The 24,913-nt window shown below is 58.0% G+C and overlaps 2 protein-coding genes across 11 annotated transcripts; one reads left to right on the forward strand and one right to left on the reverse strand.

Annotated features, from left to right (window-relative positions):
• On the reverse strand, positions 1-23,698 carry PAK4 (p21 (RAC1) activated kinase 4). Of its 10 annotated transcripts, none has more exons than XM_055700098.1 (11): positions 23,586-23,698; positions 22,714-22,778; positions 11,772-13,132; positions 5,002-5,225; positions 2,695-3,378; positions 1,816-2,259; positions 1,579-1,712; positions 1,368-1,494; positions 1,162-1,287; positions 931-1,065; positions 1-854 (listed from the first exon to the last, which is right to left on the reverse strand). In XM_055700098.1, exons 3-11 carry the CDS (start codon positions 11,962-11,964, stop codon positions 699-701), a joined length of 2,223 nt encoding a protein of 740 aa, XP_055556073.1. In that variant the 5' UTR covers positions 11,965-13,132; positions 22,714-22,778; positions 23,586-23,698; the 3' UTR covers positions 1-698. The 10 variants fall into 10 exon arrangements, with proteins under 10 accessions (XP_055556073.1, XP_055556072.1, XP_055556080.1 ...); XM_055700097.1 differs by having other exon boundaries at positions 2,689-3,378; XM_055700105.1 differs by lacking the exons at positions 11,772-13,132; positions 22,714-22,778; positions 23,586-23,698 and adding exons at positions 5,743-7,476; positions 7,603-9,452; positions 10,937-11,755 and having other exon boundaries at positions 2,689-3,378.
• MRPS12 (mitochondrial ribosomal protein S12) lies at positions 23,644-24,679 on the forward strand. Its single transcript, XM_055700112.1, has 3 exons — positions 23,644-23,892; positions 24,002-24,059; positions 24,136-24,679. The coding sequence occupies exons 1-3, from the start codon at positions 23,644-23,646 to the stop codon at positions 24,540-24,542; spliced, it is 714 nt and encodes a 237-aa protein (XP_055556087.1). The 3' UTR covers positions 24,543-24,679.
• Positions 24,680-24,913: the final 234 nt, after the last annotated feature.

Raw genomic sequence — 24,913 nt, forward strand, 5'->3', positions numbered from 1 at the left:
TGTCTCCAAAAGGACACGTGTAATCTCCGGAGGGGGGGGTCCCCGTGCCGGCCCCAGGGCCCCCGCCATCCTGTGGCATTACAAAACGACAATATAAATAGTTTTGTTTAAAAAACAAATTGGGAAAAAAGAGGAAAAAAAAAAAAAAAAGCAAAAAAACACCCCCCCAAAAAAACCCCGAAAGAAAAAAAAAAAAACCAACCGTATTTAGAAATTGGGGGGTGGGGGTGGTAAGGACCCCATATCAGTAGTGTGGCTGCGGGGCTGTAGTGTTGGGGACACATGTTCCACCCCCCCCCACCCCGGCCAGGAGATGCAGGTGGTGGCCTGACCCCGGGGCTGGATGGTGATAAAAAAAGGGGATTTAAAAGAAAAAAAAAAAAAAAGGGGGGGAGATGCCCCAAACGGCTCCCCAGGGCCGGGGCGACACCGGGATAAGCCCTCCCCCCCCCCCATCCCCAAATCTCTGCCGGGGGTGGGGTGGTGGGACAGTGTCACCGCACAGCCCCGTGTCGGGGAAATGGTTAAAACCGAGCCGACCCCCTCCCCGGCCGCTCCCCGGCTCAGTAGTACGAGTAATTTGGGGGGGGGGGGGGGGGAGGATTTCTACCCCCCACCCCGCCAGCGCCCCGCCAGTGGTGGCACAGTCACGACTGCAGCAAAGAGGCGCCGGTGAGGACGAGGAGGGCGCCGGCGTCTCACCGCATGCGGTTTTGGCGCATGAGTGGGACGATGCAGGAGGGGGGCCCCGCTTTGCCCAGGAAGGGGTGCTTCAAGAGTTCGTTGGCGGTGGCCCGCTGCACCGGGTCCCGCACCAGCATGCGGTCCAGGAACCCTTTGAGGGAGGGGGAAACCTGCGGGGAGGGAGGGGGGTGGTCGTCAGTGAAGCCCCCCCAGGAGGATTCCCAGCCCCTGCGCCCCCCGCCTTACCTTATGTACGTTTTTAAGCTTGGGGGGGAGATTGTCGCGGATCATTTTCATGGCCTTTAGCGGGGGCTCGTTAAAATAAGGCGGCTCTCCATCGACCATCTCGATGACCATCACGCCCAAGGACCAGATATCCACCTGTGGGGGGGGGACACAGCAAATCCAGGGATTACGGGGGGCTGAGACCACCCTCCCCCCCCCCAAAGCCCCCCAAACCACCCCCGCCGCGCTCACCTCGGGGCCGTAGGGCAGGCGGGAGATGAGCTCCGGTGCCATCCAGTAGGGGGTCCCCACCAGCGACTTGCGTCGCGGCACCTCCTTGTTCACTTGGGCGCAAAACCCGAAATCGGAGAGTTTCACCTAAAAAAAACCAAACCGGCGGAAGGCGGTTGGGGAGAAGGGTCATGGCGGCGTCGCGGGGTCGCTGCCGCGGCGCTTACCCTGCCGTCGTGCGTGAGGAGGATGGAATCGCTCTTGATGTCACGGTGGATGACGCCCTGGGCGTGGAGGACGGAGAGGGCCTTGAGGACGGCCAAGCAAACGGCGGCGATCTGCTCCTCGTTCATCCTAGGGGGGGGTCAACGGGGGGTGAGAACCGAGCGTGCCGGGGCGGTGGGGAGGGGGCCGCATGCGGGGGGTGCCGGGCCGTACCTGGTGTGCGTGACGATGTCGGTGAGGGCGCCGCCTTCGAGGAACTCCATCACCACCCAGAGCTCGTCACCCACCAGGTAGCTGTTGTACATCTCCACCACGTTCTCGTGCTGGTAATCCCGCATGATCACCACCTGGCGATCACCGTGAGGGGGGAAATCGGTGATCCGGTCGCCCCAAACGGCTTGTGAGACCCCCCCCAAATCCGGTTGCCGAGGGGTCCCCGCTCTACCTCACCTCGTTGAAGAGCAGCTCGCGTCGCTGCTGCTTGCGCAGGTCCATCTTCTTCACGGCCACCAGCTTGCCGGTGCTCTTGACGGTGGCGATGCAGACGATGCCGGTGGAGCCCTCGCCGATCTTGATGAAGTTATCCAGGTAGGTGCGGGGATCCCCGGGATCCACCACCATCTGCAGGGCCGCCCGGAATTGCTCGTGGGAGACGCGTTGGGGTTCACGTTGGGGCGAACGGGGTTGCTGCGGTCCCACCGGGGCCGGCGGGGGGCCGGGGGGTGGCTGGCGAGAGAGGTGGGGGTCCGAGGCGTGGGGGGTGAGGCCGGGATGGGGCGGCTCGGGATTTTTGGAGCGCGGTGGGCCGGTGGGGTGGGCTCGGGAAGAGCTGGCGCTGCCGCTCACCGGCCCGTTGGATGCCACCTCCTGCGGTCGTCCCGGTCGGTGCTCTGCCTGCAAGGAGATGGGAGGAGAGGGACGTCAGCCGCCAAAAAACCGCGGCTGGAGCCGGGATTTTTGCCGCTGTCCCCAAAACGCCAAGCGCCGAATCCGCAGGACCGGGCGCTGCCAGAGGAAAGGTTTTGCGATAGATCAAGCGGGAAGAGAAGAGACCCCGTGGCGGAGCCGGCGGCCGCTTCGGAGACAAGGATGGGGCCGATGCCGCCAGCACCGGGGAGGAAAGCACGGGGGTCTTCGGCGTGTGCCGGTCCTACTGGCGTTACATCGGGAAAGCCCGTTAGCCGGCGCTTAGGAAGCGGAGGAGAGAGGCTGCTGTTCTAGGAGGCGGAGAGGCAGAGCGAGGAAAAGCTCCCGCGGGCCGCGGGGAAGGAGGGAGGTCGCTGCCAAGTGGAATCTGGTCGGAGCGGAGGGGGACACACACACCTTTACCTGCGAACCCGCGCCCCTGCCGGGGTCGGTCTCAGCCCGCGGGTAGGTATTAAAAGGCCGTCCCGTCTGCTGAGCCGTCTTCATCACCCCTTCGGAGACGGGAATGTTGGGAGTCCGGATATTTGGCCCGGAGAGCGGGCGTTTGTCCCGGGGGGATTGCGGGCTGGTCTCGGCGGTGTAAGTGGATTTAGGGCGTTTGTCGGAGGGTTCGGGACGCTCCCGCCGCACCACGCGGTCGGCCGGCTCGCTGTAGTCCCTGTCGGCGGGGTAATCCCGCCAGCCGTCCCGTTCGGCGGGGGTTTTGGGGTACTCGGGAGGGGGCGGGCGGCCACTGGCGGGGGGAGCGGGTTTGGGGCCGGGTTCCTGCCCGCGGGGCTGCTGCTGGTGGTGGTGGTGGTGGGCGCGCTGCTCCTCCCTCTCCCGCGGTTTCTCCTTGCCCTGCTCTAGCTCGCTCCTGGCCCCGTGGCGGCTCTTCTCCTTGCTCCTGCCGGCATCCTCGTGCGGCCGGGCAGCGGCCGGGCCCTCGGAGAGGCCGTTCTCCTGGTAGAGCTGGTCACGGCGGGGCGGGAAGGGGGGGCTGTCCCTGCGCAGAGAATTGGAACGGGACACGGACATGTTCTCAAACTCGTCCAGCAGCCAGGTCAGGGAGCCGTCCTTGGCGGCTTTGCTGCCCCGCACGATGGTCTTTGAGCAGGACGTGGGACGGGAGGCGGACGGGAACACAAAGGACAAACAGAACAGAACAAAACAAAACAAACAAACAAAAAAAAAAGGGAAGAAAATAAAAAAAAAATGAAAATGAAATGCCTGGTGGTGACAGGGACACGGCTCACACAGAGGGGACATGGGGAGGGGAGGAAATGGGGGTCTCCAGGGGCCGCTGCCGCTGCCACCTCGGTCCTGTCGAGTGCTGGGAGGTGGCTGAGCCCCGTGGAGGAGGATGCTGGAGCGGGGAGGGGGCTCGGCCTTTTCCCCCTCCCCCAGTAGCCCCGGACCTCACCGGGAGGCTCCTGGGTGCCAGAAGAACAGGGCGCTGCCTCGGGGAGCAGGATCCTCTCCAACCAGGGGGGCCTCGCACCTCGCACACCAGAAGGCCAGTCCTGGGGGGCTCCTGGGGAAGGGTCTGGGGGGCTGCTGGCAGCCTCTCATCCCCTGCCCTGCGCCTGGGGGGGGGGGGGGGCTCTGCCTGCCCCCCCAAACGCTGCTATTGGCGCAGAAACAGCAAGTTTTGCTCCTGGCTGGGGCCAATCCTGCCTCGGAGCGAAGGGGCTAAGCGGAGCAGGGACAAACAAAGCCCGACACCGGCAGGCAGGTCCCAGCCGGGTGGCACAGCCGAGCCGGGGAGCTGCGTGGGGACGTGCCCCATCTTCCAGCGGGACTCGCAGCCTCGTGGATTCCAGCCTCGGAGGGCATGGCCACGCAGGAGGTGGCGAGGGGACAGCGGGAGCGACCCCATCCCCATCCCCGAGGCCTGTTGACTTCCTCCGAAGAGGAGGGATGCCTTCCTCTGCAGCCAGCACCTCCGCACAGGGTGAGCGAGGCCTTAGCTCTTTATATCCCCTCCTCTTCCTCTTCCTCCTGCCCCGGGGAGCGGGTTATTTCCTCGAGAGGCCAGCCCGCGGCTGCACGGGACACGGCGGCTCCCGACCACGAGCCACGGGGGCTCGGCAAGCGCCGAGGGGCCCCCACCGGCTGTCGGTATCTTTTTGGGTCGGTGGAATTGCCCGGCCGGCTTCGCTCGTTACTCACGGCTGCTGGAGCCGCCCCATTGTCCGGGATAAACCAGCCGAGCCAGCGCAGGAACGCCAGCGCAGGAACGCCAGCGCACCGGCCGGGGCTTTTAATTCGGGTGATGGTGGAGGAATGGCAGAGAGCTGGGGGGTGGCACGGGCGGCTGCGGCCGAGGGGAGCAGACAAGCCAGACTTTAAAAAAACGACATAACGGCAGCTTGGGGAAACACAGGCACGGGGAAGGGATGAGATGGGAAGGAACAGACACCATTTCGCTGGCGTTTTCCTGCGGGGTGGGGTTTTTCCGGCTGCCGGGAGGATGTGGGAGAGGTTCCCACCCCGTGCTGGGTGGTCCCCGTCCCACGCAGCCCCGCACTTAACGGACAAGGGGCAGGCGATCGGCCGTGGGGATGCCGCTGCCGCCTGCGCCGCTTTGAGACCGAACTTACCTGCTCCGTGGCACCCTGGGGAGAGGGCACGGAGCCCAAATTATCCCCAGTTTGACTTCCCAGCCCCCAAACCGGTATCACCGGCCCTCTCCGAGAGGGCAGAGGCCACGTCGGCAGAGCTGCCTACCTTCTGCGAGCCGTGCTGGATGGCGGTGATGCAGACGGGATCCACCAGCGGCTTGGGGCGCTTGGCCGACTCCTCGATGATCCCCTGCCATTGCCGTGGCAGCCCCGTGAATTTCTGCTCTTGCTGGTCGTAGCCCGTGTGGACGCGGTGCTCGAAATTGGAGGGAGCGGAGATCTCGATGCGTTTCTTTTTCTTGCTGAACATGGTGAGGCCGGCTACAAGACCTGGGGGGGGGAGGGGCAAAGAAAAAGGGATAAAAATAAAACCTGGAGGACGATAGAGCACAGGGGGCCTCAGCACGCTGTAAAATGAACAGCCCCTTCCTTAGGAACCCACCTGGCTCGCTGGAAAAATAATTACTTGCCACACACAGGCCAAAAAGGAAACACCTCGAGCCACCGCAAGCCCCACACTTCGCCAGGCTGCTCCACATCCAGGCGGGATTTTACAGCCGACCTGACGCGGCAGCTGCATTTGGGACCTGCGACCCCCTCCCCATTTTTCCCGAAGATGCATTTCCAGGTCCCTCCTGCCTTTGTTTTTTTAATGTGAGCGCAAAGCAGGGCAACTGAGGGAGTCTTTCAGGAGATTCCCTCCGTGGTTTTATTTCCAGCTTTCTCCCAAGTGGTTTTCCCCGGGATTTAGGGGCTGGATTCTGCTTTGTTCCACCGCAGCCGCCAGGCTTTCGCCCATCCCGGACAGGTGACAACGCCATCGGCAGGGTTTTGGCAGCTCACGCACCCACCGAGGTGGTCACAGATGTCCCTCCGCTTCTTGGGGTGTCTTCCTGATGCTGTAACGCGGAGGTCTTTTTCCTCCGGGATAATCCCACTTCTTTCTGCTTTGCTTCTCTTCCTCCCCAGCGCCAATTGGCTCACGGGTTGTTTTTCATTCAGAATGGACGTTTTGGGACCTCTGGGCTCACAGATATTTGGCCGCGTCCCTCCTCCCTTTGATGTAAAGCTCCTAAATTTAAAAACTACCCCCCCAACAAACCCCAAATCCTACCAACTCCTACAATTAAAAGCTGGATTTTTCTTTAAAAAACCACAAGGCACGATGAGGAAAGCAGCTGGGTAGCAAAAGCAAGTCCAGGCGGTCCAGTGACACCCGGGAAAAGGTCATTTCGGTGACTAACACCATTCCTGAAGCCTTTTCACCTAAAGGGTGTCATTTGAAACCACATTTAAGCCCGGTTTTAAGGCAGTGTTTTAAGTTACAAGCTGAAGAAACAGGCAAAGGAAAATAAATAAATAAAACTGGCCTGACCTGCAAAAAGCCGGGCACACAGATGCTCAGCCCAAGCGAGAACGACAGACTGTTTACTCAGGCGCTTAAAATACAGGTCGGGGAGCCTAAAATGTAAGTCACGGCAGCTGAAATTAAACTTTGCGGCACGGCTGGCACGTTTTCGGCGTTCGATTTAACCCCAGGTTTGGCCTGCCAAGTGAATACAGTTTCCCTGTCGCAGGCTGCAATGACAAACCCACCCGATGCCGTCAGTTTCCTTCGCTTATTTATGAGTTTTGTCGATTTACGGCGTATTTGAGACTATCCCCGAACGTATCCGAGTCTCCCAGGATGAAGAGCCGAGGCTGCGGAGGAAGCCTGGTGCAGGGTGGACCCCCAAGCTGATTTTCCGTGTAAACACTGGCAGGCAGGCACAATAGAGGCTTGTTTACACCATCCAAAGGCCCGCATCCTACCAAGCTCAGAGGTACACGATTGATCCTGCCCAGCGGGAGCCCGGAACGTTGGCAAACCTCCCTGAAATCAACAATTTCAGGTTGTTTTTTCTTGAATCGTTTCAATAGTTTCTGCAGCGGAGAAGATGCTGGAAGTTTTGGCTCCTCCCAACCTGGGGGCAGGAGGGGAAAGGAAGAAATTTCTGGGTTGGGGTAGGAAAGAATAAAATAAAATAAATCAGTCGAGGCTTTGGGTGGGTATCACCACATCCAGGGTGAAAGCGAGTGTGGCCTTGCCCTCGTGCGTCGTGGCTCGGCCAATATCTGACCGTGGAGAGAAACTATCGGACCCTATTAAACACCAGCGTGAGCTGAGGGAAAAGATTCGCGGCTCAAAATGCTCCTAAAGCAGCTTCACAACCTTAAACTCGGGTATTTTCCCCCATTAAATACACACTGAGCGTCCGCTGGGTTCAGCCCCCGTCCACGTGGGGGGCCCCGGCGCAGCGGCTGGCGATGGAGGAGCGAGGGAGGCAAGCGTCACCCTGCCGGAACGCCCTCGCCGCCGCCTGGAAAGACCGGTAACGCCGGGTATTTCCACCTCGGCGCTCCGGCTACCATCGGCAACGCCAGCACCTGCAGCAGTGCCGAGAGCTGCCAAGTAAGTCCGCCAGCGGTTGCCAAAAGCCAGCTGATCTCCGTAACTACCGGCTCGTTCCGGACTCGGATGACAGAGCTGGGTTCACGGTTGCTGTTGGGAATCTGCCATCATTTGGCGAACCGCGAGGTGCTGCAATTAACAGGGGTCAAACGATGTTTTTAGAGAGGCTCAAGCGGGAGCCGCGGGACCCCGATGTTCCTCACCCCACGCACAAACTCCAGGGAGAGAAAGGGACAAAGCTGCGAATTAACCCACCTTAACGTCACCCGAAACCACCAGCAGGTCAGCGCTTTCGCTCCTGAAGCCGCTCAGCCTTGAAAACATCAAAAAAAGCACCAAAAAAAAAAATCTTTCCAGGGAGGCAGAATGCCGGGGGAACAGCACCGCGAGGACGAGCGCACCAAGCCGCGGTGGCACAAGCCTCTCACCATGTCCAGCTCCAGCCCGACCGCCTCGCCAAAGCCTGTCGGCGGAGGAAAAACCAGTTTTTATTTGTTTGTTAGTAAAATCAGGCGGCTGGGAGGAAGCACACCCCTCCCACACGGGATCGGGGACGTGGTGGCAGCCGGGTAAAACAAACGTGAGGAAGCCTGGCAGTTCAGGTCACTCTTTTGGGTCGGTTTAGTTAACTCCCTCGTTTCTCCAGGTTTGGAGGGAGGGATGCCATCCTGCGCTGCCCCCAAAGGAGCTCGCTGGGAGGATTTGGGGGCAGGATGTGATTCCAGCGGGACTTTAATTCGTGCTTGACCCCACTGGGTGGTTTCACAGCGGCTGGTGCCTGCGGGCCAGAAGCGAGACCTGATTTATAAGGAGGTTGAAGTCGTGAGGCTGAATCCTCGGGGAGGTGGGCGACACCCCCCATCCCCACCGAAAGGGACAACGCTGGGACGTGCGAGGACAACACCGAAATCCCGTGGCGGGCGTGGGGGGAGCAGCCGAGCTGGGGCTGCCGTGGGGCGGCTCCGCTTTTCCCCACTTTCGCTGCCTTTGGGTGGCGATTGTGGCCGTTTCCTTCCATTTTAGTCGCCAGAATCTGCTTCCGACAGGCTGCCCGGTGCAAAACTCAACAGCTGCCGAGACAATCCCTTTCTCCGCGCAGGAAATCCCAACTCCAGCGCTCCGGCATCCCGCCACTCCAAGGTGTCGGCAAAGGCGCTCCCTCCTCTCCAGTTTTCCCAATCATTGAGATTTCCTGATTAAATCCATTAGGGAAGTTTTTCTCTGCCTGGATGCCTGGTCTCCCATCAAAAACCCGAGGGGAATCCTGGATATTTGCAAATCCTTGTTTTACCTGCTCGCCCCGGGGGTGTGACACAGCCGCTCGCTCGCCGGCTGTTTGCAGCACAGCTGAGCCGGGCTTGGGCTGGGTCCAATCCTGAACCGCACCGCGCACGGGCAGAGACGTTAATTAGGGGTAAACGAAGGCGTGAACGTGCAGCGAGCGTGTTTATGGGGTTCCCGAGCCAGGAAAACTTCACCTCGTAGACCCAGATGGTTTAAAATGTCACCCCAGGGGTGGGTGCTTGCGTTCAGTTCATCCTTTCACCACCACAGCGAGTGTCGTGCCAGCTTCCCGGAGCTTCTAGCACAGGCAGAGCGCCGCCGTTTTGGGGAGGAACAGGAGTTTTACACCAGCTGCGTGGCAGGATCGTGCCCGAAAGGAAAACCCAAGGCTGGCCCCTGCTTTCACCTGCCCCGGTCACTCCCAAACGCCACCTTCCTTCACTCGGGATCCTTCCTCGCACGCAAGAGGCTCTGCGGAGAATCGCCATGCAGGCAGAAGTCATGTTTTGGGATGGCAAAGAGTCGTCTCCCGGTTTTGGGAGATAACGGCTCAATTTTGGGGTGTTTCAAAACTGCTGGCTTTGCGTTTTGCTGCAGGGAAGCAGAGCAAAATACACCTGGAGGATCTACGTCAACCCGTGCGCCCCAGGTCGGAGCATCCGAGCGCCTCAGGACACCGCTAACCAAGCTAATCCAAATCTACCCCGGCTTCACCAAAAAAAAAATTCCTTTTGGGGTTGGCAGCGGGGCAAAGAGGGAGCGCAAAGGGGCAGGGGGCATAGCCGAGGCGGGAGGAGCTCTCGCTGGTGGGCTGGGGCTGCCTGCAGGAGGAGGAAAGGGTTAAAAGCGGGTTAACATCCCCCCCACACCCCCACACCCCCCTTGGCTAGAGACTCCACCAGAGCCACACACATTCCTCAGCCCTGTCCCAGCCCAGGTCAGATTCCCTTTATCTCTGCTTTGTTTAATTCGTCAGCCATTAACTAAGCTTCTAGCAGCCCTGAGTAAACAAAACAGGGCAGAATATTCTCCATCAGCCCCAAAAACCGAGGGCAGGGCTGCTGGGGAGTTTGCTAGCAGCTTTGGAATGAAAAATAAAGGGGGGGGGTGTGGGTAAAAAACCAAAACACGACAAAAAGTGCACGCAGGCAATTTGTTCCTTTGCCTTAAACCCCAAACGGATCGATCTGAACGCTCGTCAGCTGGAGAGCACCCTGCCATCCAACGGCAAATGGATTGAACAGATCCCCGGCGGGATCCAGAAGCAGCATCCTGGTTTGTCCCCGTGCCTAAGGATAAATCTCCGGCGCAGCTGTACGTGGTCTCAGCTCCCTTTGAACGCGTCGGGTGCAGCAAAATCAACATCTGGGTGGGCTGGAGTCGCTCTGCCCGCCCCAGGTCCTGCCAAGGGACTTTCTGCTCCACACAGGCAAAGTTTGCGAGAGACAATTTTAGCCAAGGAAGCTCTGAGCTTGGTTGAATTACATGGTACTTGAGGAGGAAAAAAAAAAAAAAAAAAAAAATAAAAATAAAAATACATCCAGGCGGGGTCTGGAGTCCTGGTTGCTGCCACCGTCAGCTCTGAGGGCTGTGGGACCCCCGAGAGCGAGGGGAACCCCGCGGGCACCAGCATTGGCACCCACTGGACCGATTCACGACGACTCTGGCATGAGCTCCCCTCCTCAGGCTTGGACAAGAGGGATTTTAGGGGGTCTCACAACCCCCAAAGCCTTGGTCCCAGTGTGACAGCCGGCTCCGGGTGACGTTCTCTACTCCCCCCTTGCTTCCAGGAAAGAACAACCTTTTGCTTGCCACCGGCTGGGAAGCGGTAGCCAGCACCCACGCCGTTGCAGGATGCCCATGCCACAGGGAAAGCCAGTTTTTTTAAAGTCCAAATCCTGCCGTGGCACGGGTGCGGGGCTCCGCTCTCCCCTGCTTGCTGGATTTCCAGTTTTCCTCTTTTCCTTCCCATGCAAATGGGCTCCCCCTGCCCCCCTGCAGGGAAAACGAGAGCCCTTCCCCTCCTCCTCACCAGAAATAACTCCGTTTCCCTCCCCCGAAACACCGGCCTCACCTCACAGCACTGCTAACGAACAACAGACCTGCTTCAGCTGGCAAGATGGAGCGATCCCCTGTTGCTCCGGGCGTTTCCGACAGCCGCCCCATCCCACTCGGGCTTGGAAAGGGAATAAACCACCTCCGAAAGCCCCCCGCTCGGTGCTCCCCCCGTCCCAAGACACCCTGGTTGAAACTTACTTAAAATAGAAATCAACGAAAAAGCAATCAGCCAGACTGCATTACTCACCTTCACCATCCTGCTTCCTGCAAGCCAGAGGGGGAGGAAGGAGAGAGATCGCTCCGAGAGGGGCTCAGGGACCGGGGCCCCACGAAAAGCGTACACGGGTGGTCCCCCCCTGCCGGGGGTCAAAGGGGGCTGGGGGGCTCGTAGCTCACACGGGAGGCCGGCAGCTCCAGCGCTCCCGACTCCTGACGCTGCGAACTCCCAAGCGCCTCCCCCAGCACCGACCGGCGATGGGCGGACGAACGCGGGACGGGGCCCACGGTGTCCCCGTCCTCACCGGGATGTGGGGAGATCTACGGATCGGGCGATCCGACCATCAACCCCCACAACACCGGCCAGGGTCTGTGCTCCGGGAGCCATAGCTGGTTCCCGGACCCCCAACAGCTGCTCTCAGCGCTGCGGTGGGGACGCAATTGTTGCCTCTGGAGGACGCAGCCGCCGCGGTGGTGGTGGCACGCAGCTCTCCCCACCAGGATTCTCTCTCCCTCCCTCCCACCGTGCCACTTTCCCAGCATCACATACTTCCCAACCTGCTCTTACTGCCCTCCGGAACCGGTTTTGCAGGCAGACGCTCCTGCTGCTGGCGCTCTGGGCACGCACCGCCATGCCCGGACTTTCCTTCATCCCTCGGGAGATGGGATGCCAGGGATGGATCGACCCCGGCGTACCCCAAAGTCTGTCTAGGGAGGCAAAGCTGCTGGCCGAGGGGATCCATCCTGCTTGCTTCCCGCAGCAGCGAAGTCAGCAACCGAAGTAACAGCTTCTGACCATTGCTGCACACCCGCTGCGGTAACGAACGCCGGCGCTACGCCCCCCGTGATTTCCCAGGCGCTGTTACCATTTTCCAGGCCTGGGAGCGTTGAACTCTCGCCCACGCTACCAGGTCGGTAATCCGTCAGGAGAGTGCGGAGGCAGGAATAACCGGGAGAGGAGATGGCTGCTGCGAGGCTCGGAGGGGTTAAAGACGAAGCTTGGGAGAAGCAAGAAGGAATAGAGGAGATTTGAGCCGGGAACCAATGAGGCAGCAACATTTGAAACAAAGCAGCCAGTCAAGTGCCCCTCCGGGAGCCTGGGGATCAAGAGACTGGGAAGGAAGGAGAGGGAAAGGGCAGAGAGCGCAGAAAACCTGTTGGCGATCCCAGCAGGAAGAACCGGCACTCCCAGCCCGGCTCGCCCCGGTATTTCCCCGTTGAGGGCAGCAGCCCTAAACCACGCCACGCTCCCAACGTGCCCCCCCTTATCCCCTCGGCACTTCCAAAGCCTTCTCAAGCACCCGAAAAAGCGCAGCCATGCCCCAGGGTGCGGGTAGAGAGCAGGTGGTGAAGCGTGCCCTTCGGTGGGGACTGCCAGCACCCAAGCCCCTCACGGCTAAGACCACCAACCTGTGGGTTTTGTTGGTTTTAAGACCCTTATTAAGATCCGTGACCCCCAACCTGGTTTTTTTTGCCGGTTTTAAGACCTCTTACTAAGACCTGTGACCCCCAAAGCCCGGCCAGGGGATGCTAGGTGCAACCCGGACGCTCGGCAAGAGGAGCTGCGCGCCTAAGGGCAAGGACCCCACCTCTGCTGCCTAAAGCCTCTTCCTCAGTCTTCTGGCTGAACGAGAGCAGTGTCGTTTCCTAAACGAAGGCAGCACTAATTGGTGGGTCCCATTCCACTCGCCGTGAGGAGAAGCAGCGTCTGAGCCCTCTCTGGCATGGAAAAGCTTGGCTTTGATGTCAGCGTGCTTATTTCGCTCCTCTCTTTTTTCCCCTTCGGTGTTTGCAGAAAGGAAACACCCCCGAATCGGCCCGATGGAATCTCGCCGAACTTGGGAGGTCTGCCCGGCGTCCATCCCATCGGCGTTTGCCAGGAAGGCACCAAAGCAGGCAGTGAGGGTGAAGGAGTGGAGATCAACAGGCACCGGTGGGTGGTAAGAGCCGAGCCACCACAGCCGTGCATCTGCCAACTCCATCTGACGTCTCGCAGCTGAGAAGGCCTTTATTTTTATTCAAATACCTTTAACAAGTAGGGAGGGGGTTAAAAAAAAAACCTTATCGTGGTTTACAACAAGATTGCTCACTTCCTATTTGCACTAATTTTCCTTGTATTTATTCTCTTTCAGAATATTCATGGATCAAAATATCTTCTGCACCACCATCAGGCTGCTAATTGGCGCTTGGAAGCTTTCCTAGAATCACATCAGAAGGATACGGCGTTCTGGGGGGGGGGAAGTTAAAAAAAAAAAAAAAAAAAAAAAAAATCGTCAGATGAAATCTAATCTCTACTGCCACTTGTTCTTTATTATTTTTTTTTTTTTCCTCTTCAATTTCCAACTTCGCGCTGCTTGGCCGGAGAAGACCCCAGAGTGTTTGGAGGAGCGTGTTTCAGCGTGGCGTTCCTAGCATCACCACGACCAAGGGTCCCGACCCGGCATCGTGCCGGGGTGGGGGGGTCTTGAACCACGTGCTGATGCTCGTGCTGGGGGGATTCGTGAGCCTGGATCTGTTGGCGCTCGAGGCTTTTGGGAACGCGTGGGGGTTGGAGAGAGGAGGTGCTTTGCTTCAAACCTTAAAAAACAGTCGTGGCCGGAGCAATTTAAACCGGTACCCAGCTCGGTGAAAAGCACCGAATTCATCCCAAGCTCCCCAAGAGCTTGAGGTTACGTTTGAGCGTTGCCCGATTCCTTGTTTTGGGAAGGAGAACCGGAGCCGCGCTGTCTCTGTCAGCGTGAGAGGCAAGACGCATTTATCCCTCTGGAAAATTATTTCTCCTGTGTCAGGAGGAACAAGCACATCTTCAAAAAGCCGCTGCGACTACAAAAATTCACCAGCTGCTCCCTTCAGCTGCCGAGCACGCCAACAGCCCCCAGCAGCAATTTTCGAGCCTTGTGCAACGCGCTAATTAATTCGTAGAAAGATAAAAGCACATCAAAGCAGACGTTCTAAACCCCAAACCTTTCAGAACTTGAACAAAACTCGCGAGAGCACACAGCTTCCTCATCCTTGCCTTGCAGATGATCCTGATGTTTCCGGACCCCGCAGCTCGGTAGTCCCTTCCCACCGCGTCAGCACATTGTGGCATCACCTCGGAACAAAACTATCTCCAAAATTAACTCTGCTTGCACCTTGACCCTAGAAGATTGAAGCAGGCTTCGCTCGCATGCCAGTTTTAAAATATTAGCAAAAAAGCAGTGCATCAACTTTTTTTTTTTTTAGCCTCAACAATATAAAACCTGATATTTTATACCAAACTCCATCCTCACGGCTTGTGCGGTACCACCTCAGCCCCACTCTTGCCTTTTATTTAGCGATCAACTTCCCAGGTAGCTTCATACCGATATCGCTCCAGCCTTTGCTCTCCCATTTCTCTTCAAAACCCCCGACGGATGGCTCGATATTTGCGCCGCGAGGATTTCCTACCTGCTGATAAATCACCTTGTACCAGAAGCGCTGCCCGCAGCTCTGCTGGAAACCCGGGATTTTCCTGGGTGCTCACATGCTCCCAGGATGGAAAGTCTGGAAGGATGAAGCGTCCTCCTCCAAGCCGAGGGTGTCGATGTCTGCTTGGTGGAGCCGATGGGAGCGTTCAGGCTTTTGCTGGGGTTTGTTTAACCTGCCAGGGAGGGCGGGTTGAACTGGCCTGGCTGGCTTTGCACAAGCCAGGAGGGAACTGGCCTGCGCTGGGAGCGGCACCCTTCAAACAGGAGAAGTGTTGGCCATCCAGCCCTGCGCCAGGCCGCTGGAAGAGGATGAGGGCCGAAAACAGGGCTGGAGAGCACGGTGATACCTGGGGAGGGATTAAATGCCGCTGAAAACCTGCTTTCTATCCCCTGGAGTGGAAGAGTAATCCTGGAATTCAAAGCATCTGAAGTACTTAGTTACCCCCGCAAGGTTTCAGAGGCAATGAGCCTCCCCAAGCACGGCCTCAAAAGCTTGATGAAAAGGGATTAATTTTCTTTAATCTTCTTGTCCCCCCAAAAAAACTTCCAGCCTGCAGGATGCGGTGGCAGAGAGAACCAGTACATTAAAGCTCCGCTCGGCCGCTGGCGCTCGGTCTCTGCAACGGGACTTCAGCTCGGCACGGAGCAGCTCCCAGTGCTCAACCCACTGCCAGGACGAGCCATTTGCTGCCAAAACGGAGCTGGGGGGCAGCGAGCTGTGGTGCGGGGACACCCCAGTGCCATCCCAGATGGCTCTGACCCTATGGGGTAACACGGGTGGAAAAGCAAAGTCGTGGCAGCCAGCGAGGCCGTGGCTACGTGACCCCCGGCGCGCGGAGTTCAGCGGCATCCCACGATGAGACATCGCTGCTCCCGGAAAATGCTTGTGCAGAAGTTTCAGGTGCAGGAGCCTGCGGACCTCGACAAGCCGGGGCTTGCTGGGAGGGAAGGCGAGCGCCTGCCCAGCTCCCTCCGAAGCCACCTGCAAGACCGGGCAGAGAGAGATTAAACCTTCACCCCGTCGCCCACCGGGGAGGGAAACAATCACAGGAGCTTGTTTCTTTGGGGTTGTTTGGAAGGAATAAATCAGTTTGGATTCAGCAGAGCCGGCGAGCGACCACCTGACACTGCCCCGCCACTGGCAGTGATCGCTCGCCTGCGTGGGCACGGCTCTCTGTAAACACCTCGCCATCCCAAATCGGGGAACTCCCTGCTAGAAGACAGAGGGGAGCTTTCCACAGGTTATTTGACACCTGGTTAAATCTGATTTATTTTATAGCACTACCATTGCCTTAATACTGCAGGATTCCGCCACCAACAGCCGTAAGAGGAATCGTTCCGGCAAAGGCCAGCTATCAGCGGAGCGAGGGTTAAGCCAGAAAAATCCAAATATTGTTTCAGAGCCGCACAAACATGAAGCCTCCCTGTTTCCATCGGCATTTGATGCTCCACGGAGCAGCAGCAAAGCAACGCCGGGTCCAAAACCAGCAGGCATGAAAACCAGCCTAGCGAGGCATTTTCTTTGTGGCAGAAAGCTGAGGCTCAGAGGGAAAAAAAACAACAAATAAAATAATTTTTGCCTTTTTTCTTCCCACTCCGCTACGGCTCGAGTCCTTAACGCCAAAGGCAGGTTCCTGGGAGACTGTTCCCAGCTTTTTTCCTGTGATGGGGAGAGTGTCACCTCCGGGCGCTTTCGTTTCCTCTTCAGTAGGGCAGGATAATACCAGCTTGTCTGAGCGGAAGACGTTGACAAGAAGCTCAGAAGTCCTCAGAGAAGAGGTGCTAGAGAACAGCAGCCGGCGGCGGCAAAGCTTCGGGAAAGGATTCACGTCAGCCGCGCTGCCGCGCTGCAAAAAAACGGCGTGAGAGGAAGAAACAACAACAAAAGTGATGGGATTTTCCCCAAACGATTGGAATATTTTGTAGGGGAAGAAAGGGGCCAGAAACAGCTGGTTGGGTCCTTCTCCACAGACACAATTTGTGCCTCGAAGCATGAGCTCCAATTACCCTTATCGTGGTTTCCAGAGACCAGGCAGAAGCACCACGGATCCAATTTCTCCCTTTAAAGTGAAATTAGCTGCACGTGCTGCTGCGGTGATGGTGAAATCTCAGGGTGCTTCGGGAAATTGCTCCCTGAAATCAGCTCCAGATCCAAAAATTGATCCTCTGGCTCTTTGCTTTGCCCATAATCCTTTGATGCAGGGTAGAAGTGACAAGGTGCCGGTGCCTGACTGCTGCGGCAAGGGCAAGAGGATCGCGCCCCAGGGCAGCGGCAGATAATTAACGCAGAAATTAAATAAGGAGTCAGCCAGGAGGGACGCGCGGAGCTTGTTTCTGAGAGGAGATGAGCCCCCGGAGAGCAGTGGAGGCTCGGGGGAGCGATCCGAGCAGCTTTCAGCCACTGGGGGTTTGAATTTGGACATAACATTCGTGTGTGGACCCAAAGCGTCTCCAGATAGACGTGCCAGAGGGGTGGGAGAACTGGAAATGCCTGAGTTCCATCTACGAAGAGCTACAAGGTGCCATCCCACCCCCAAACCCCCGCGGACCTCCACCTGCGCCAGCCAAGAGCAGTGACAAGGGCCTGGAGCCAAGATTGAAATCCACGCTCGGGTACGTACGTTGGTTTTAACTAGCGAAGAGCCCCAGCAGCTCGGCCCCAGGAAGCTGCGCACGGCCACATTCCCGGTGAACGTGCAGCTCTCAGAGCAGCATCGTGCAATCCTGGAGCAAAACTCAGCTTGAGAGATCCAAAACTAAGGAAACCTCATCCTCCTACGGAACTGGAAACACAGAGCACGAGCACTTTTTGTTGCAAGGATGTCAAAACACCCAAATGGCACGCTGGTTTGGGGAGATCTGTTCTGGAACCAGAAGTAGAGTTTTAACAACTGGTGTGGAAAACTCTCAGAAAGATGGGCCGCTGGGGACAGGGGATCAGCAACAACCACTGGCCCCGCTCAAACCCTGGGATGTGATTTCAAGAGGAAATTCTGAAGGGATTTAAAAGAGAAGCGACTCTCCCAGTTTATATCTGACATCTCCTCCCACCCATCCCAGCCATGACAAACAGGTTCCTCCGCACAGAGAAGATCCCTTTGGTCAAGGGTGAGGAGAGGAGCTCTACCTGCAGCCAGTATCTTTATTCCAACCGCTGAACGAAGCGTTGAGCCACCGGGGAGGTAGACAAACCCCCCCACAAGGTTCCCCCATTTATTTAATTCAGATGCTCCGGCTCTTCAGCAACAGATTAAAAAATAAAACTAATGAGAAAAGTCAGTAGAGGCTCAACCTCAGGCTCATGATGAGACCACCACCTGCTCGGTGGCTCCTCCACGGAAACCAGGAGCAGCTGTGTATCCCACAGTGACACCGGCACCCTGAAATGCAGGGGGGATCCCCCACACCCCCAACTCCTGCTGAGGGGCTGGTGCGTGGTAGGTTTGAGGCCGCGCCAGAGGGGGATTGCTAAGACTGGGAGTTGGGGTTTTTGTTTTTTTGGGGGGTTGTTTTTTTTTTTTTCAGTCTTATTATTATTTATCGACACCAGATAACCCCAGCGGCAGCAAAAGGTCGGGAATCCACATCGGGAAGAGCTCCACGGGGATGTCCCCTGACCTGGGAGCAGATCTCCACGGGGATGTCCCCCGACCTGGGAGCAGATCTCCACGGGGATGTCCCCCGACCTGGGAGCAGATCTCCACGGGGATGTCCCCCGACCTGGGAGCAGATCTCCACGGGGGTGGAAAGCTTCACATGATAAAAAAGCACCGATCAAGCCAAAGTCCCTTCCCATTTACGCACAACCAGCCTCGCTGTCCCAGCAGCCTTGGAGAGAAATTACTTGTAATGATGATTTTAATGCAACCTGGCAGTGGATTTTACTTCTGAATGCAATTTGGGCTGAAAGATCCTTCCCCAGCAAGAAAGATGTGGGGCGGGCAGCCTCCTCTTTGCGCTCCCTCTCTGCTCCAAGGGCAGAGGGGTCCCCGCACAACCCCCAACAGCTCTGCCAGAGTCACAGCTCTCCCGTGCTGAGCAGGGACCACCAGCCAAAATACACTGAGCTCCTAAAAAAAGGCTGCATCCCCCTCGCCCGACCGCGGGGGAACTCGTCACGTCACGTGCAGAGAGCAGGAGGCGACACAGGGATGCTCTGCGGCCGGCCCCAGGCTCCCCCAGCCTTCGCCTGTGCTCTTCCTCCACCGATCCAACACCGCGGATATTCCCGGTGGGGAAGGCGATGGAAAAGCCGGGGCAGGGGACTCCTCGGTGGGGTTAAGACAGTGATCTGGCCTCTTAGAGTACCAGCAGGACACCAAAGGTGGGGCTGCCACGTGACCACGCCGCTCTTCATTACTGAAAGACCGTTAGGGAGCTCCAAAAGGCGCGACGGGCCAGGGGCGCAGGAGGAGCCGTACCCGAGCGCTTGTTAAATCCACCTCCCGCCGCAGCAGGAGCCTGCTCACAAAAGAAAGGGTTGGCATCATCACCTCGGAGGCAGTTAGCGAGGCAAGAACATTTTAATCATGAAGTATTTGTTGCAAGGAATTAAAAAACCAGGAAATAAGAGACACAGTTGCAAACCCCAGGGCCTCCCCTTCAGTGCTAACGAGGTGGAGACGCTTCAGACCCCTCGCATTCCTCCGTGCCCAGTGCAGGCGGACACCAGCCGACACCTTTGGGCACAATTCTCTGATGCCACAGGACCCAAACGTGCTCCACGGAGTGCGAGTTTCTGGCTGGGCTCAGCTTTTTTGGTTGCCACAGAAGCCAGAAGCTATGGGGTCAGGGGAGCGAGGCACGCGAGGAATGTGAACCGGGACTGACACGGCCATCTCCAGCTCCCCCCCGCCCCGGCCCATTGATTACACGCCCTCTTAACGAGCTGGGAGGCTCTGGCACGGCAGGACGATGAAACATCAGTGTCAGGAGGAGATTTCAAGATGTATTTCAAGAGCAATCAACACTCAGCTCCCGCGCCGGCTGCCACGGAAAACATAAAACCTCTGAGCAGGTACCGCACCGGCCAATGCTCCCCGCTTCGTTGGGTCAAGAGATTTTTAATGATCCAATTTGACGCCACCTGCCCAGACAGCGCATGTAGGAAGGTGAAACCATGAGTTTATGTCATCAGACACAACTCGTTAGCGTCCACAGTGGTGCCGGGGTTAACGAAGCTGCGCTCCCTTGATGGGAGGCAGAACAACCCTGAACCCCTTCCCTGACAGCCCTGCCAGAGCGGGGAACAAGCAGCCAAGAAGTCAATTTATATTTCAGCGAGCGATTACCATTTGGTGCTAATTAAAGCACAAGCTGATTAGTTGAGTAAAACCTTTAATTAGCCCCTTACATCATTTAGAGAAATTATAGCTTATTCGCACCGTGTAAGTGCGCGACACGGGGGAAGGAAGAGCACAGCGAGCGCAGTTCAACCGAATTACACTTCCATTACATCCAACTTTATTAGGGAAAATAATCGTTACTTAAAACATCCTCTGCCCGCAACGCGAGTGCTCGGAAAACTGCACGAGAAACTTGCGCCCCGCACCATTTATTCGGTGAGAAGGACCTTTGAAGGGTTCGGTTTAAAGCTGCAGAGAAAGAGCGCACCAAGGGCTGAAGAGTTAATAAAATTATCCAACTGCCAATTAATCAAAACCTACAAAACCCAGCAAATCCTGCAGGAAAGGCGAGCTGCGCCTGTGCTGTGCAAAGCCGCCCTCAATAACGCTGCGCCTACCTCAATGTGCGAGGCAGACGGAAAATATTCCTCCCTTCCTCCTCTAAGCTCAGGAGAAATCGCGTTTTATTAAATAAAACCACCGCAGCTGTAATTAGGCTGCAGGGAAACCACAAGAACACCCCTGGGATTTCTCCCCGAGCCAGGCGGGACTTTGGGAGGGAACGCATCCCTCCGAGCGCCGAGGACACGGCTCCGAAGTGACCGATCTCACCAGGGAGACAAAGCTCGCTGCAGAGCCGCGACCCACAGGCACGTCGGCCCCACTCCGCGCTTTCTGGACGCTTGTTTCGGTTGGGAAAAGGACATCGAACCTGGCAGCAGGGTCAGGAAATCCCTCCGGAGTCAGGGAGATAAAAGCTGCTCTCTTCCGCGCACGGCAGCCTGTCGGACCCCCACGGCGGTAGGAAAACACCCCATTGACGTTCGGTTTCTTCTTCAGCAGCGCTAAATCGGCCACAAAGGCTCTACGCAAGCCGCGATGTAAAATTACACGCCCGCCCCCTCTGCCAAACACCCACAAATTCCTAAATTATTCATCGGAAAAGCGGAGTGCGGAGGATCTGAGCCTGTGAGGCAAAGAGCGCGTTGGCAGGCATGCTCCACAGACACGCTCCGGGGCTGCCGCATCCCTTCCAGATCCGATCTCCTCCGGCACCACCTTCCCCTCCTCGCCCCTCTGACAGCTCCCGAGCGCGCGGCGCCCACATTTGGGGCTCCGCTGCTTCGCTCCGCTCTCACCCCCTGATGAGGCAGACAGCAATTAGCGAGACGACAGCAATGAAATCTCCAGCTTCTACATGAAGCTGGAGGCACAAACCCACGGCTCGCAGAGTCAACCGACGAGTCACCCAACGTGGCAACAAAGCGCGTTGAGTGGTTCGGAGCAAATTTTTAAGATTTTTTTTTATAGCGACAGCTTCCTTCTGACAGATTTGATAGGTGCTGGTAAAATAAATGCCACCTCCACAAACGCAAATAAAAGACAATCAGTATCTGGAAAGCACCTGGGAACAACACGGGAGGGGGAGCGGAGAAGTTTCCACTCAGTGGAGGTGAAAGGTAACTTGAGCCATCGTTACGTTGCAGGCACCTTCCCGGGAAGCTTCTGCTGCTATTTCCACACCCAAATACATTCCAATTAATTACCTTTGTTTGGGAATCTCAGGGTGACGACCCCTCAGCAGAGCCAGGAGCTTTCTGAGGGTGGCTTTAGTGGCAGGAAGGCAGCTCTATGCACCAGCCATGGATCCCTGCAGCCTCGCGTTTCACCCTCACCAGGTGCCACCTCTTGCAGCCCTACTCCAACGTGGCATTTAACTGCCATTCCTGGGAAAACCTCCCTCAACCTGCGCCGTGGACAATCCCTATGTCTAACAGCATCATTTCTTAACCAAAACTAAAGCAACTCGCCTTAAAAGGCTGCCAGGATTAGTTAATGTTTGTACTGGCAGCCAGCAGCTCGCTCTTTGGCCACCGTTCAAATACTGGGGCTTTATTTAAAAACCTTTTTGTTGTTGGTTGGTGTTTTTTTTAACGCTTCGGTTTTGTTTCCACCGCTCTCCTCAGGCTGCCTGTGTCTCCCCTGCCGCTGCGCTCCGCAGCTGGGTAGTCTCAATAAATCCAATTTGCAGTTATTTACAAGCCTACTGCGCAGGGCGTTGTCAGAGTCCCTCCGCAGCCCTGCGGCCCACCTGCTTAATTATTGCACAACTCAGTAAATTCCCCGGAAAATGCAACTAAAAACTAATCCTGAAACTTTTCGTGTCTCCCTTCGACAAAAGAAGCATCACCAAGTGACAGGAACACGTGGAAAACGACGTGTGCGGCGCTTACTTCGGCTAAGCGGAGATGTGGGCGCAAGGAAAAGGAGTTACACAAATTAAAGATTTCTTGGCCCAAAAACCTGTGCTGGGCATGTGCTGCCTGCCTGGCAATTCTCCCCCTGCCCAGGCAGAGTTTCAGCCGCTGTGGCACCACTGCCCCAAGTTTTACGGCAATGGCAGCACCACAGAGGAGTTCGAACCACAGTTTCTACCCTCCTAACGTGCCATAATTGGAGCAAAACCCCATTTCTGAGGGGTTTAGCACAAAACAGGGGAGTTATGGCAGCCCTGGGGGATGCCAGCTCCTGCCTGACAGCACCCAGCCCAAAACAGCGAGAGGCTGGAAAAAAAAATCTACCCCAGGACTCTGTGGCTCGACCAACTGTTAACTTGCCTTGCTACTGGGGAGAGAAGCGCCCTGTGAACACCAGCGGGTGTACAAAACCCCACAGAACCGAGAACACAGATAAAAGACACCAGAAAACCCTCAATTCCTGCACATTTTCCCTTCCGTTCCGCAACCAGCTCAGCGCGTCAATAGGGCCAACCTAATCTCCGCACCCTGGAGAGCCATGACGGCTTTTCTGTGAGAACCTAATGGTGACAGCGACCACGCTTCGCCTGATCCTCCTCCCCCCTGCGTGTGGGGAAGGGCATCGGCCATGCTGTGGCATGGAAAGACCCTTCTCCGATACCAGACTGCGAGACACGCGTGTGGAATAAGGGCTTCTGAAGAGTCCTGCGAAGGAAGGACTTCTCCAGGCGAATGGGTTTTGTCTCCATTTCCTACCTGTGAGGAAGGGAAAACTCTTTTTCAACTCAGCAAAGCATGCCGGGATCCTCCGGTGAAAGACGCTGCACCAGAACCAGAACAAGAGATTTCTGTCAGCTTCCCTGAAGACAGCCCGGTGCCCTGGCCGCCATCCCCCGTAACCCACAATTTTGACTATTTTTAGGCCAGGGAGGGTTGGGGAGGAAGGCTGAGCCCTATCCCGACTTGACCCTCAGCCTCCTCACCCACTGCTGCTCCCGCCTCGCCCGGAATTCCAGGGCTCTGCTCCACGCCCTCCCTGCCCTGCCTGTGCTCGCTGCTGGGCCTCCCGCTGCTCTCCCTGAGGGTCCAGGCAGGCCCAACAGCCCCCTCCCCAGTTTCACCCCTTCCTCTGGGACCCCACTGTCCCTCCGCTCGCCGGCCCCGCTCCTCAGTGGCCCCCCCAAACCCCAGCTCCACGCTCCCCCAGCCCACCAACACCCCCATACCCCACAGCCTTTAGCCCAGGGCTCCCCCAGCCTCGCCCTCCGCAGGGACTCCCACCGCCCCCTTCCCCCGGGACCCCCAGTCCTTCACACCACCCGGCCCACAGAGCCCTCCTTTCCCTCAAGGACCCCCCAAACCGCCATCTCATCAGCACCCTCCCTCCCCACAGCCCTCATCCCCCCCACTTCAGCTCTCCCCATCTCTTTTCTCCCTCAGCCTCCCCCCCCCCCCCCCGCTTTCCCCTCACCCCCTCCCAGGCACCTCCATTCCCTCCCAGGCCTCACCTCAGGGACTCAAAGCCCCTTTCCCCTGGTCCCCCCCCGCGCCCCCTCCAGCCTCCCCTTCCCCCTCCGGCTCCTCCACGCCCCCCTGAAGCACCCACCTTCCCCTCGGCCCCCGCTCACCCCTCACGACAGGCCCGGTGCTGCCACTCCCCCTCCTCCAGCTCACTCGGCCGCCGCCATGTTGCGATCGAGCCGCATCCGGGCACTCGCCCTGCCCGCGTTCCCACGGCAACAGGCTACGCCCCTGGGGGCGTGGCCTCGCACGGCGCTTGCCCCGCCGCCTACCTATAGAAGGCGTCCAGGCAAGTTGAAAGAGGAGCTTGACCAATCACACAGCGGAGAGCGGCAGATTGGCGTGAGCTCTGCCCAATCCGCGGGAAGGCGGGAAGAAGGGGCTGGCAGGGCGCTAATATGGCGGCGCTGTGAGGTGAGTGAGGCGGCCGGTCACCGGCTGCCTGCCTCTCGCTGGTCTCCGGTGCGGGGATGCGGCCGCTGCCCTCCCGACAGCGCTAACCGGCTGTTTTCCCCACCTCTAGGCCCGGGCGATGCCGCTCCGCGCTCTGCTGAAGGCCGCGGCCTCGCTGCGCGGCTGCGGTGCGTATCCTCCCCACTCCCCGTCCTGCCCGCTGCCCCTCGGGCCACTCACCCCTCTCTGTCTCCTCCTCCGCAGCTACCGGGGCTCTCCCGCCCGCCCCCATGCTCGGGAAGCAGCCAGTACCCCTGTACCCCCAGCAGGCTGCCGCCATGGCCACCTTGAACCAGATGCACCGACAAGGCCGCCCCAAACCCCCTCCTCCCAAGCTGGGAGCCACCTTCGGCCGCCCTCAGATTAAAGGAGTGGTAATTAAGAATTTGATCCGCAAACCTAAGAAACCCAATTCGGCTAACCGTAAATGCGCCCGGGTACGGCTGAGCAACGGGAAGGAGGCAGTGGCCTTCATCCCCGGCGAGGGCCACAATCTGCAGGAGCACCACGTCGTGCTGGTCCAGGGCGGCCGCACTCAGGACTTGCCGGGGGTGAAGCTCACCATCATTCGTGGCAAGTATGACTGCGCCCACGTCCAGAAGAAGAAATAAGGAGAGTGGGATGAGGACACGGAACCCTCTGTGCGCATGGAGATGCTGTGTGTGGGTCTCCCCTCATACCTACCCACCTTGGGGTGGAGCAGGGACGTGTTGTTATTTCGCAGCGGCCATTAAAGGTTGATGCTGTGTGGGGCGTGTTGCAGAGTGGTGTGGAGGGTACTGGGAAGAGTGGGGAGGGGGTCTGAGAGTACTGGGAAGGGGGCTGCGGCAGTAGTGGGGATGCTAAGGGGGGCCTAGAGGCACTGGGAAGTGTCTGGGGGGAATGCTGAGGGGGCTGGAGGCACTGGGAAGGGGCTGCGGGGTGTCTGGGGATGCTGGGGGTGTGTGTGGTGTCTTGAGGCACTTGGAGGTTGCCTGGGTGG

This window comes from Falco cherrug (assembly GCF_023634085.1).
Source record: "Falco cherrug isolate bFalChe1 chromosome 22 unlocalized genomic scaffold, bFalChe1.pri SUPER_22_unloc_3, whole genome shotgun sequence".
In the NCBI taxonomy this organism is placed as follows: domain Eukaryota; kingdom Metazoa; phylum Chordata; class Aves; order Falconiformes; family Falconidae; genus Falco; species Falco cherrug.

Coding starts and splice junctions, on each gene's coding strand:
- PAK4 (XM_055700097.1), bottom strand. CDS start 11,964: ATGTTGCTGCCTCATTGGTTCCCGGCTCAAATCTCCTCTATTCCTTCT. Junction 3,379..5,001: donor TCCAGCACGGCTCGCAGAAG/GTAGGCAGCTCT, acceptor TCCTGCTCAAAG/ACCATCGTGCGGGGCAGCAA. Junction 855..930: donor AGCTTAAAAACGTACATAAG/GTAAGGCGGGGG, acceptor CCCTCCCCGCAG/GTTTCCCCCTCCCTCAAAGG.
- MRPS12 (XM_055700112.1), top strand. CDS start 23,644: ATGTTGCGATCGAGCCGCATCCGGGCACTCGCCCTGCCCGCGTTCCCA. Junction 23,893..24,001: donor TAATATGGCGGCGCTGTGAG/GTGAGTGAGGCG, acceptor CCCCACCTCTAG/GCCCGGGCGATGCCGCTCCG. Junction 24,060..24,135: donor GGCCTCGCTGCGCGGCTGCG/GTGCGTATCCTC, acceptor CCTCCTCCGCAG/CTACCGGGGCTCTCCCGCCC.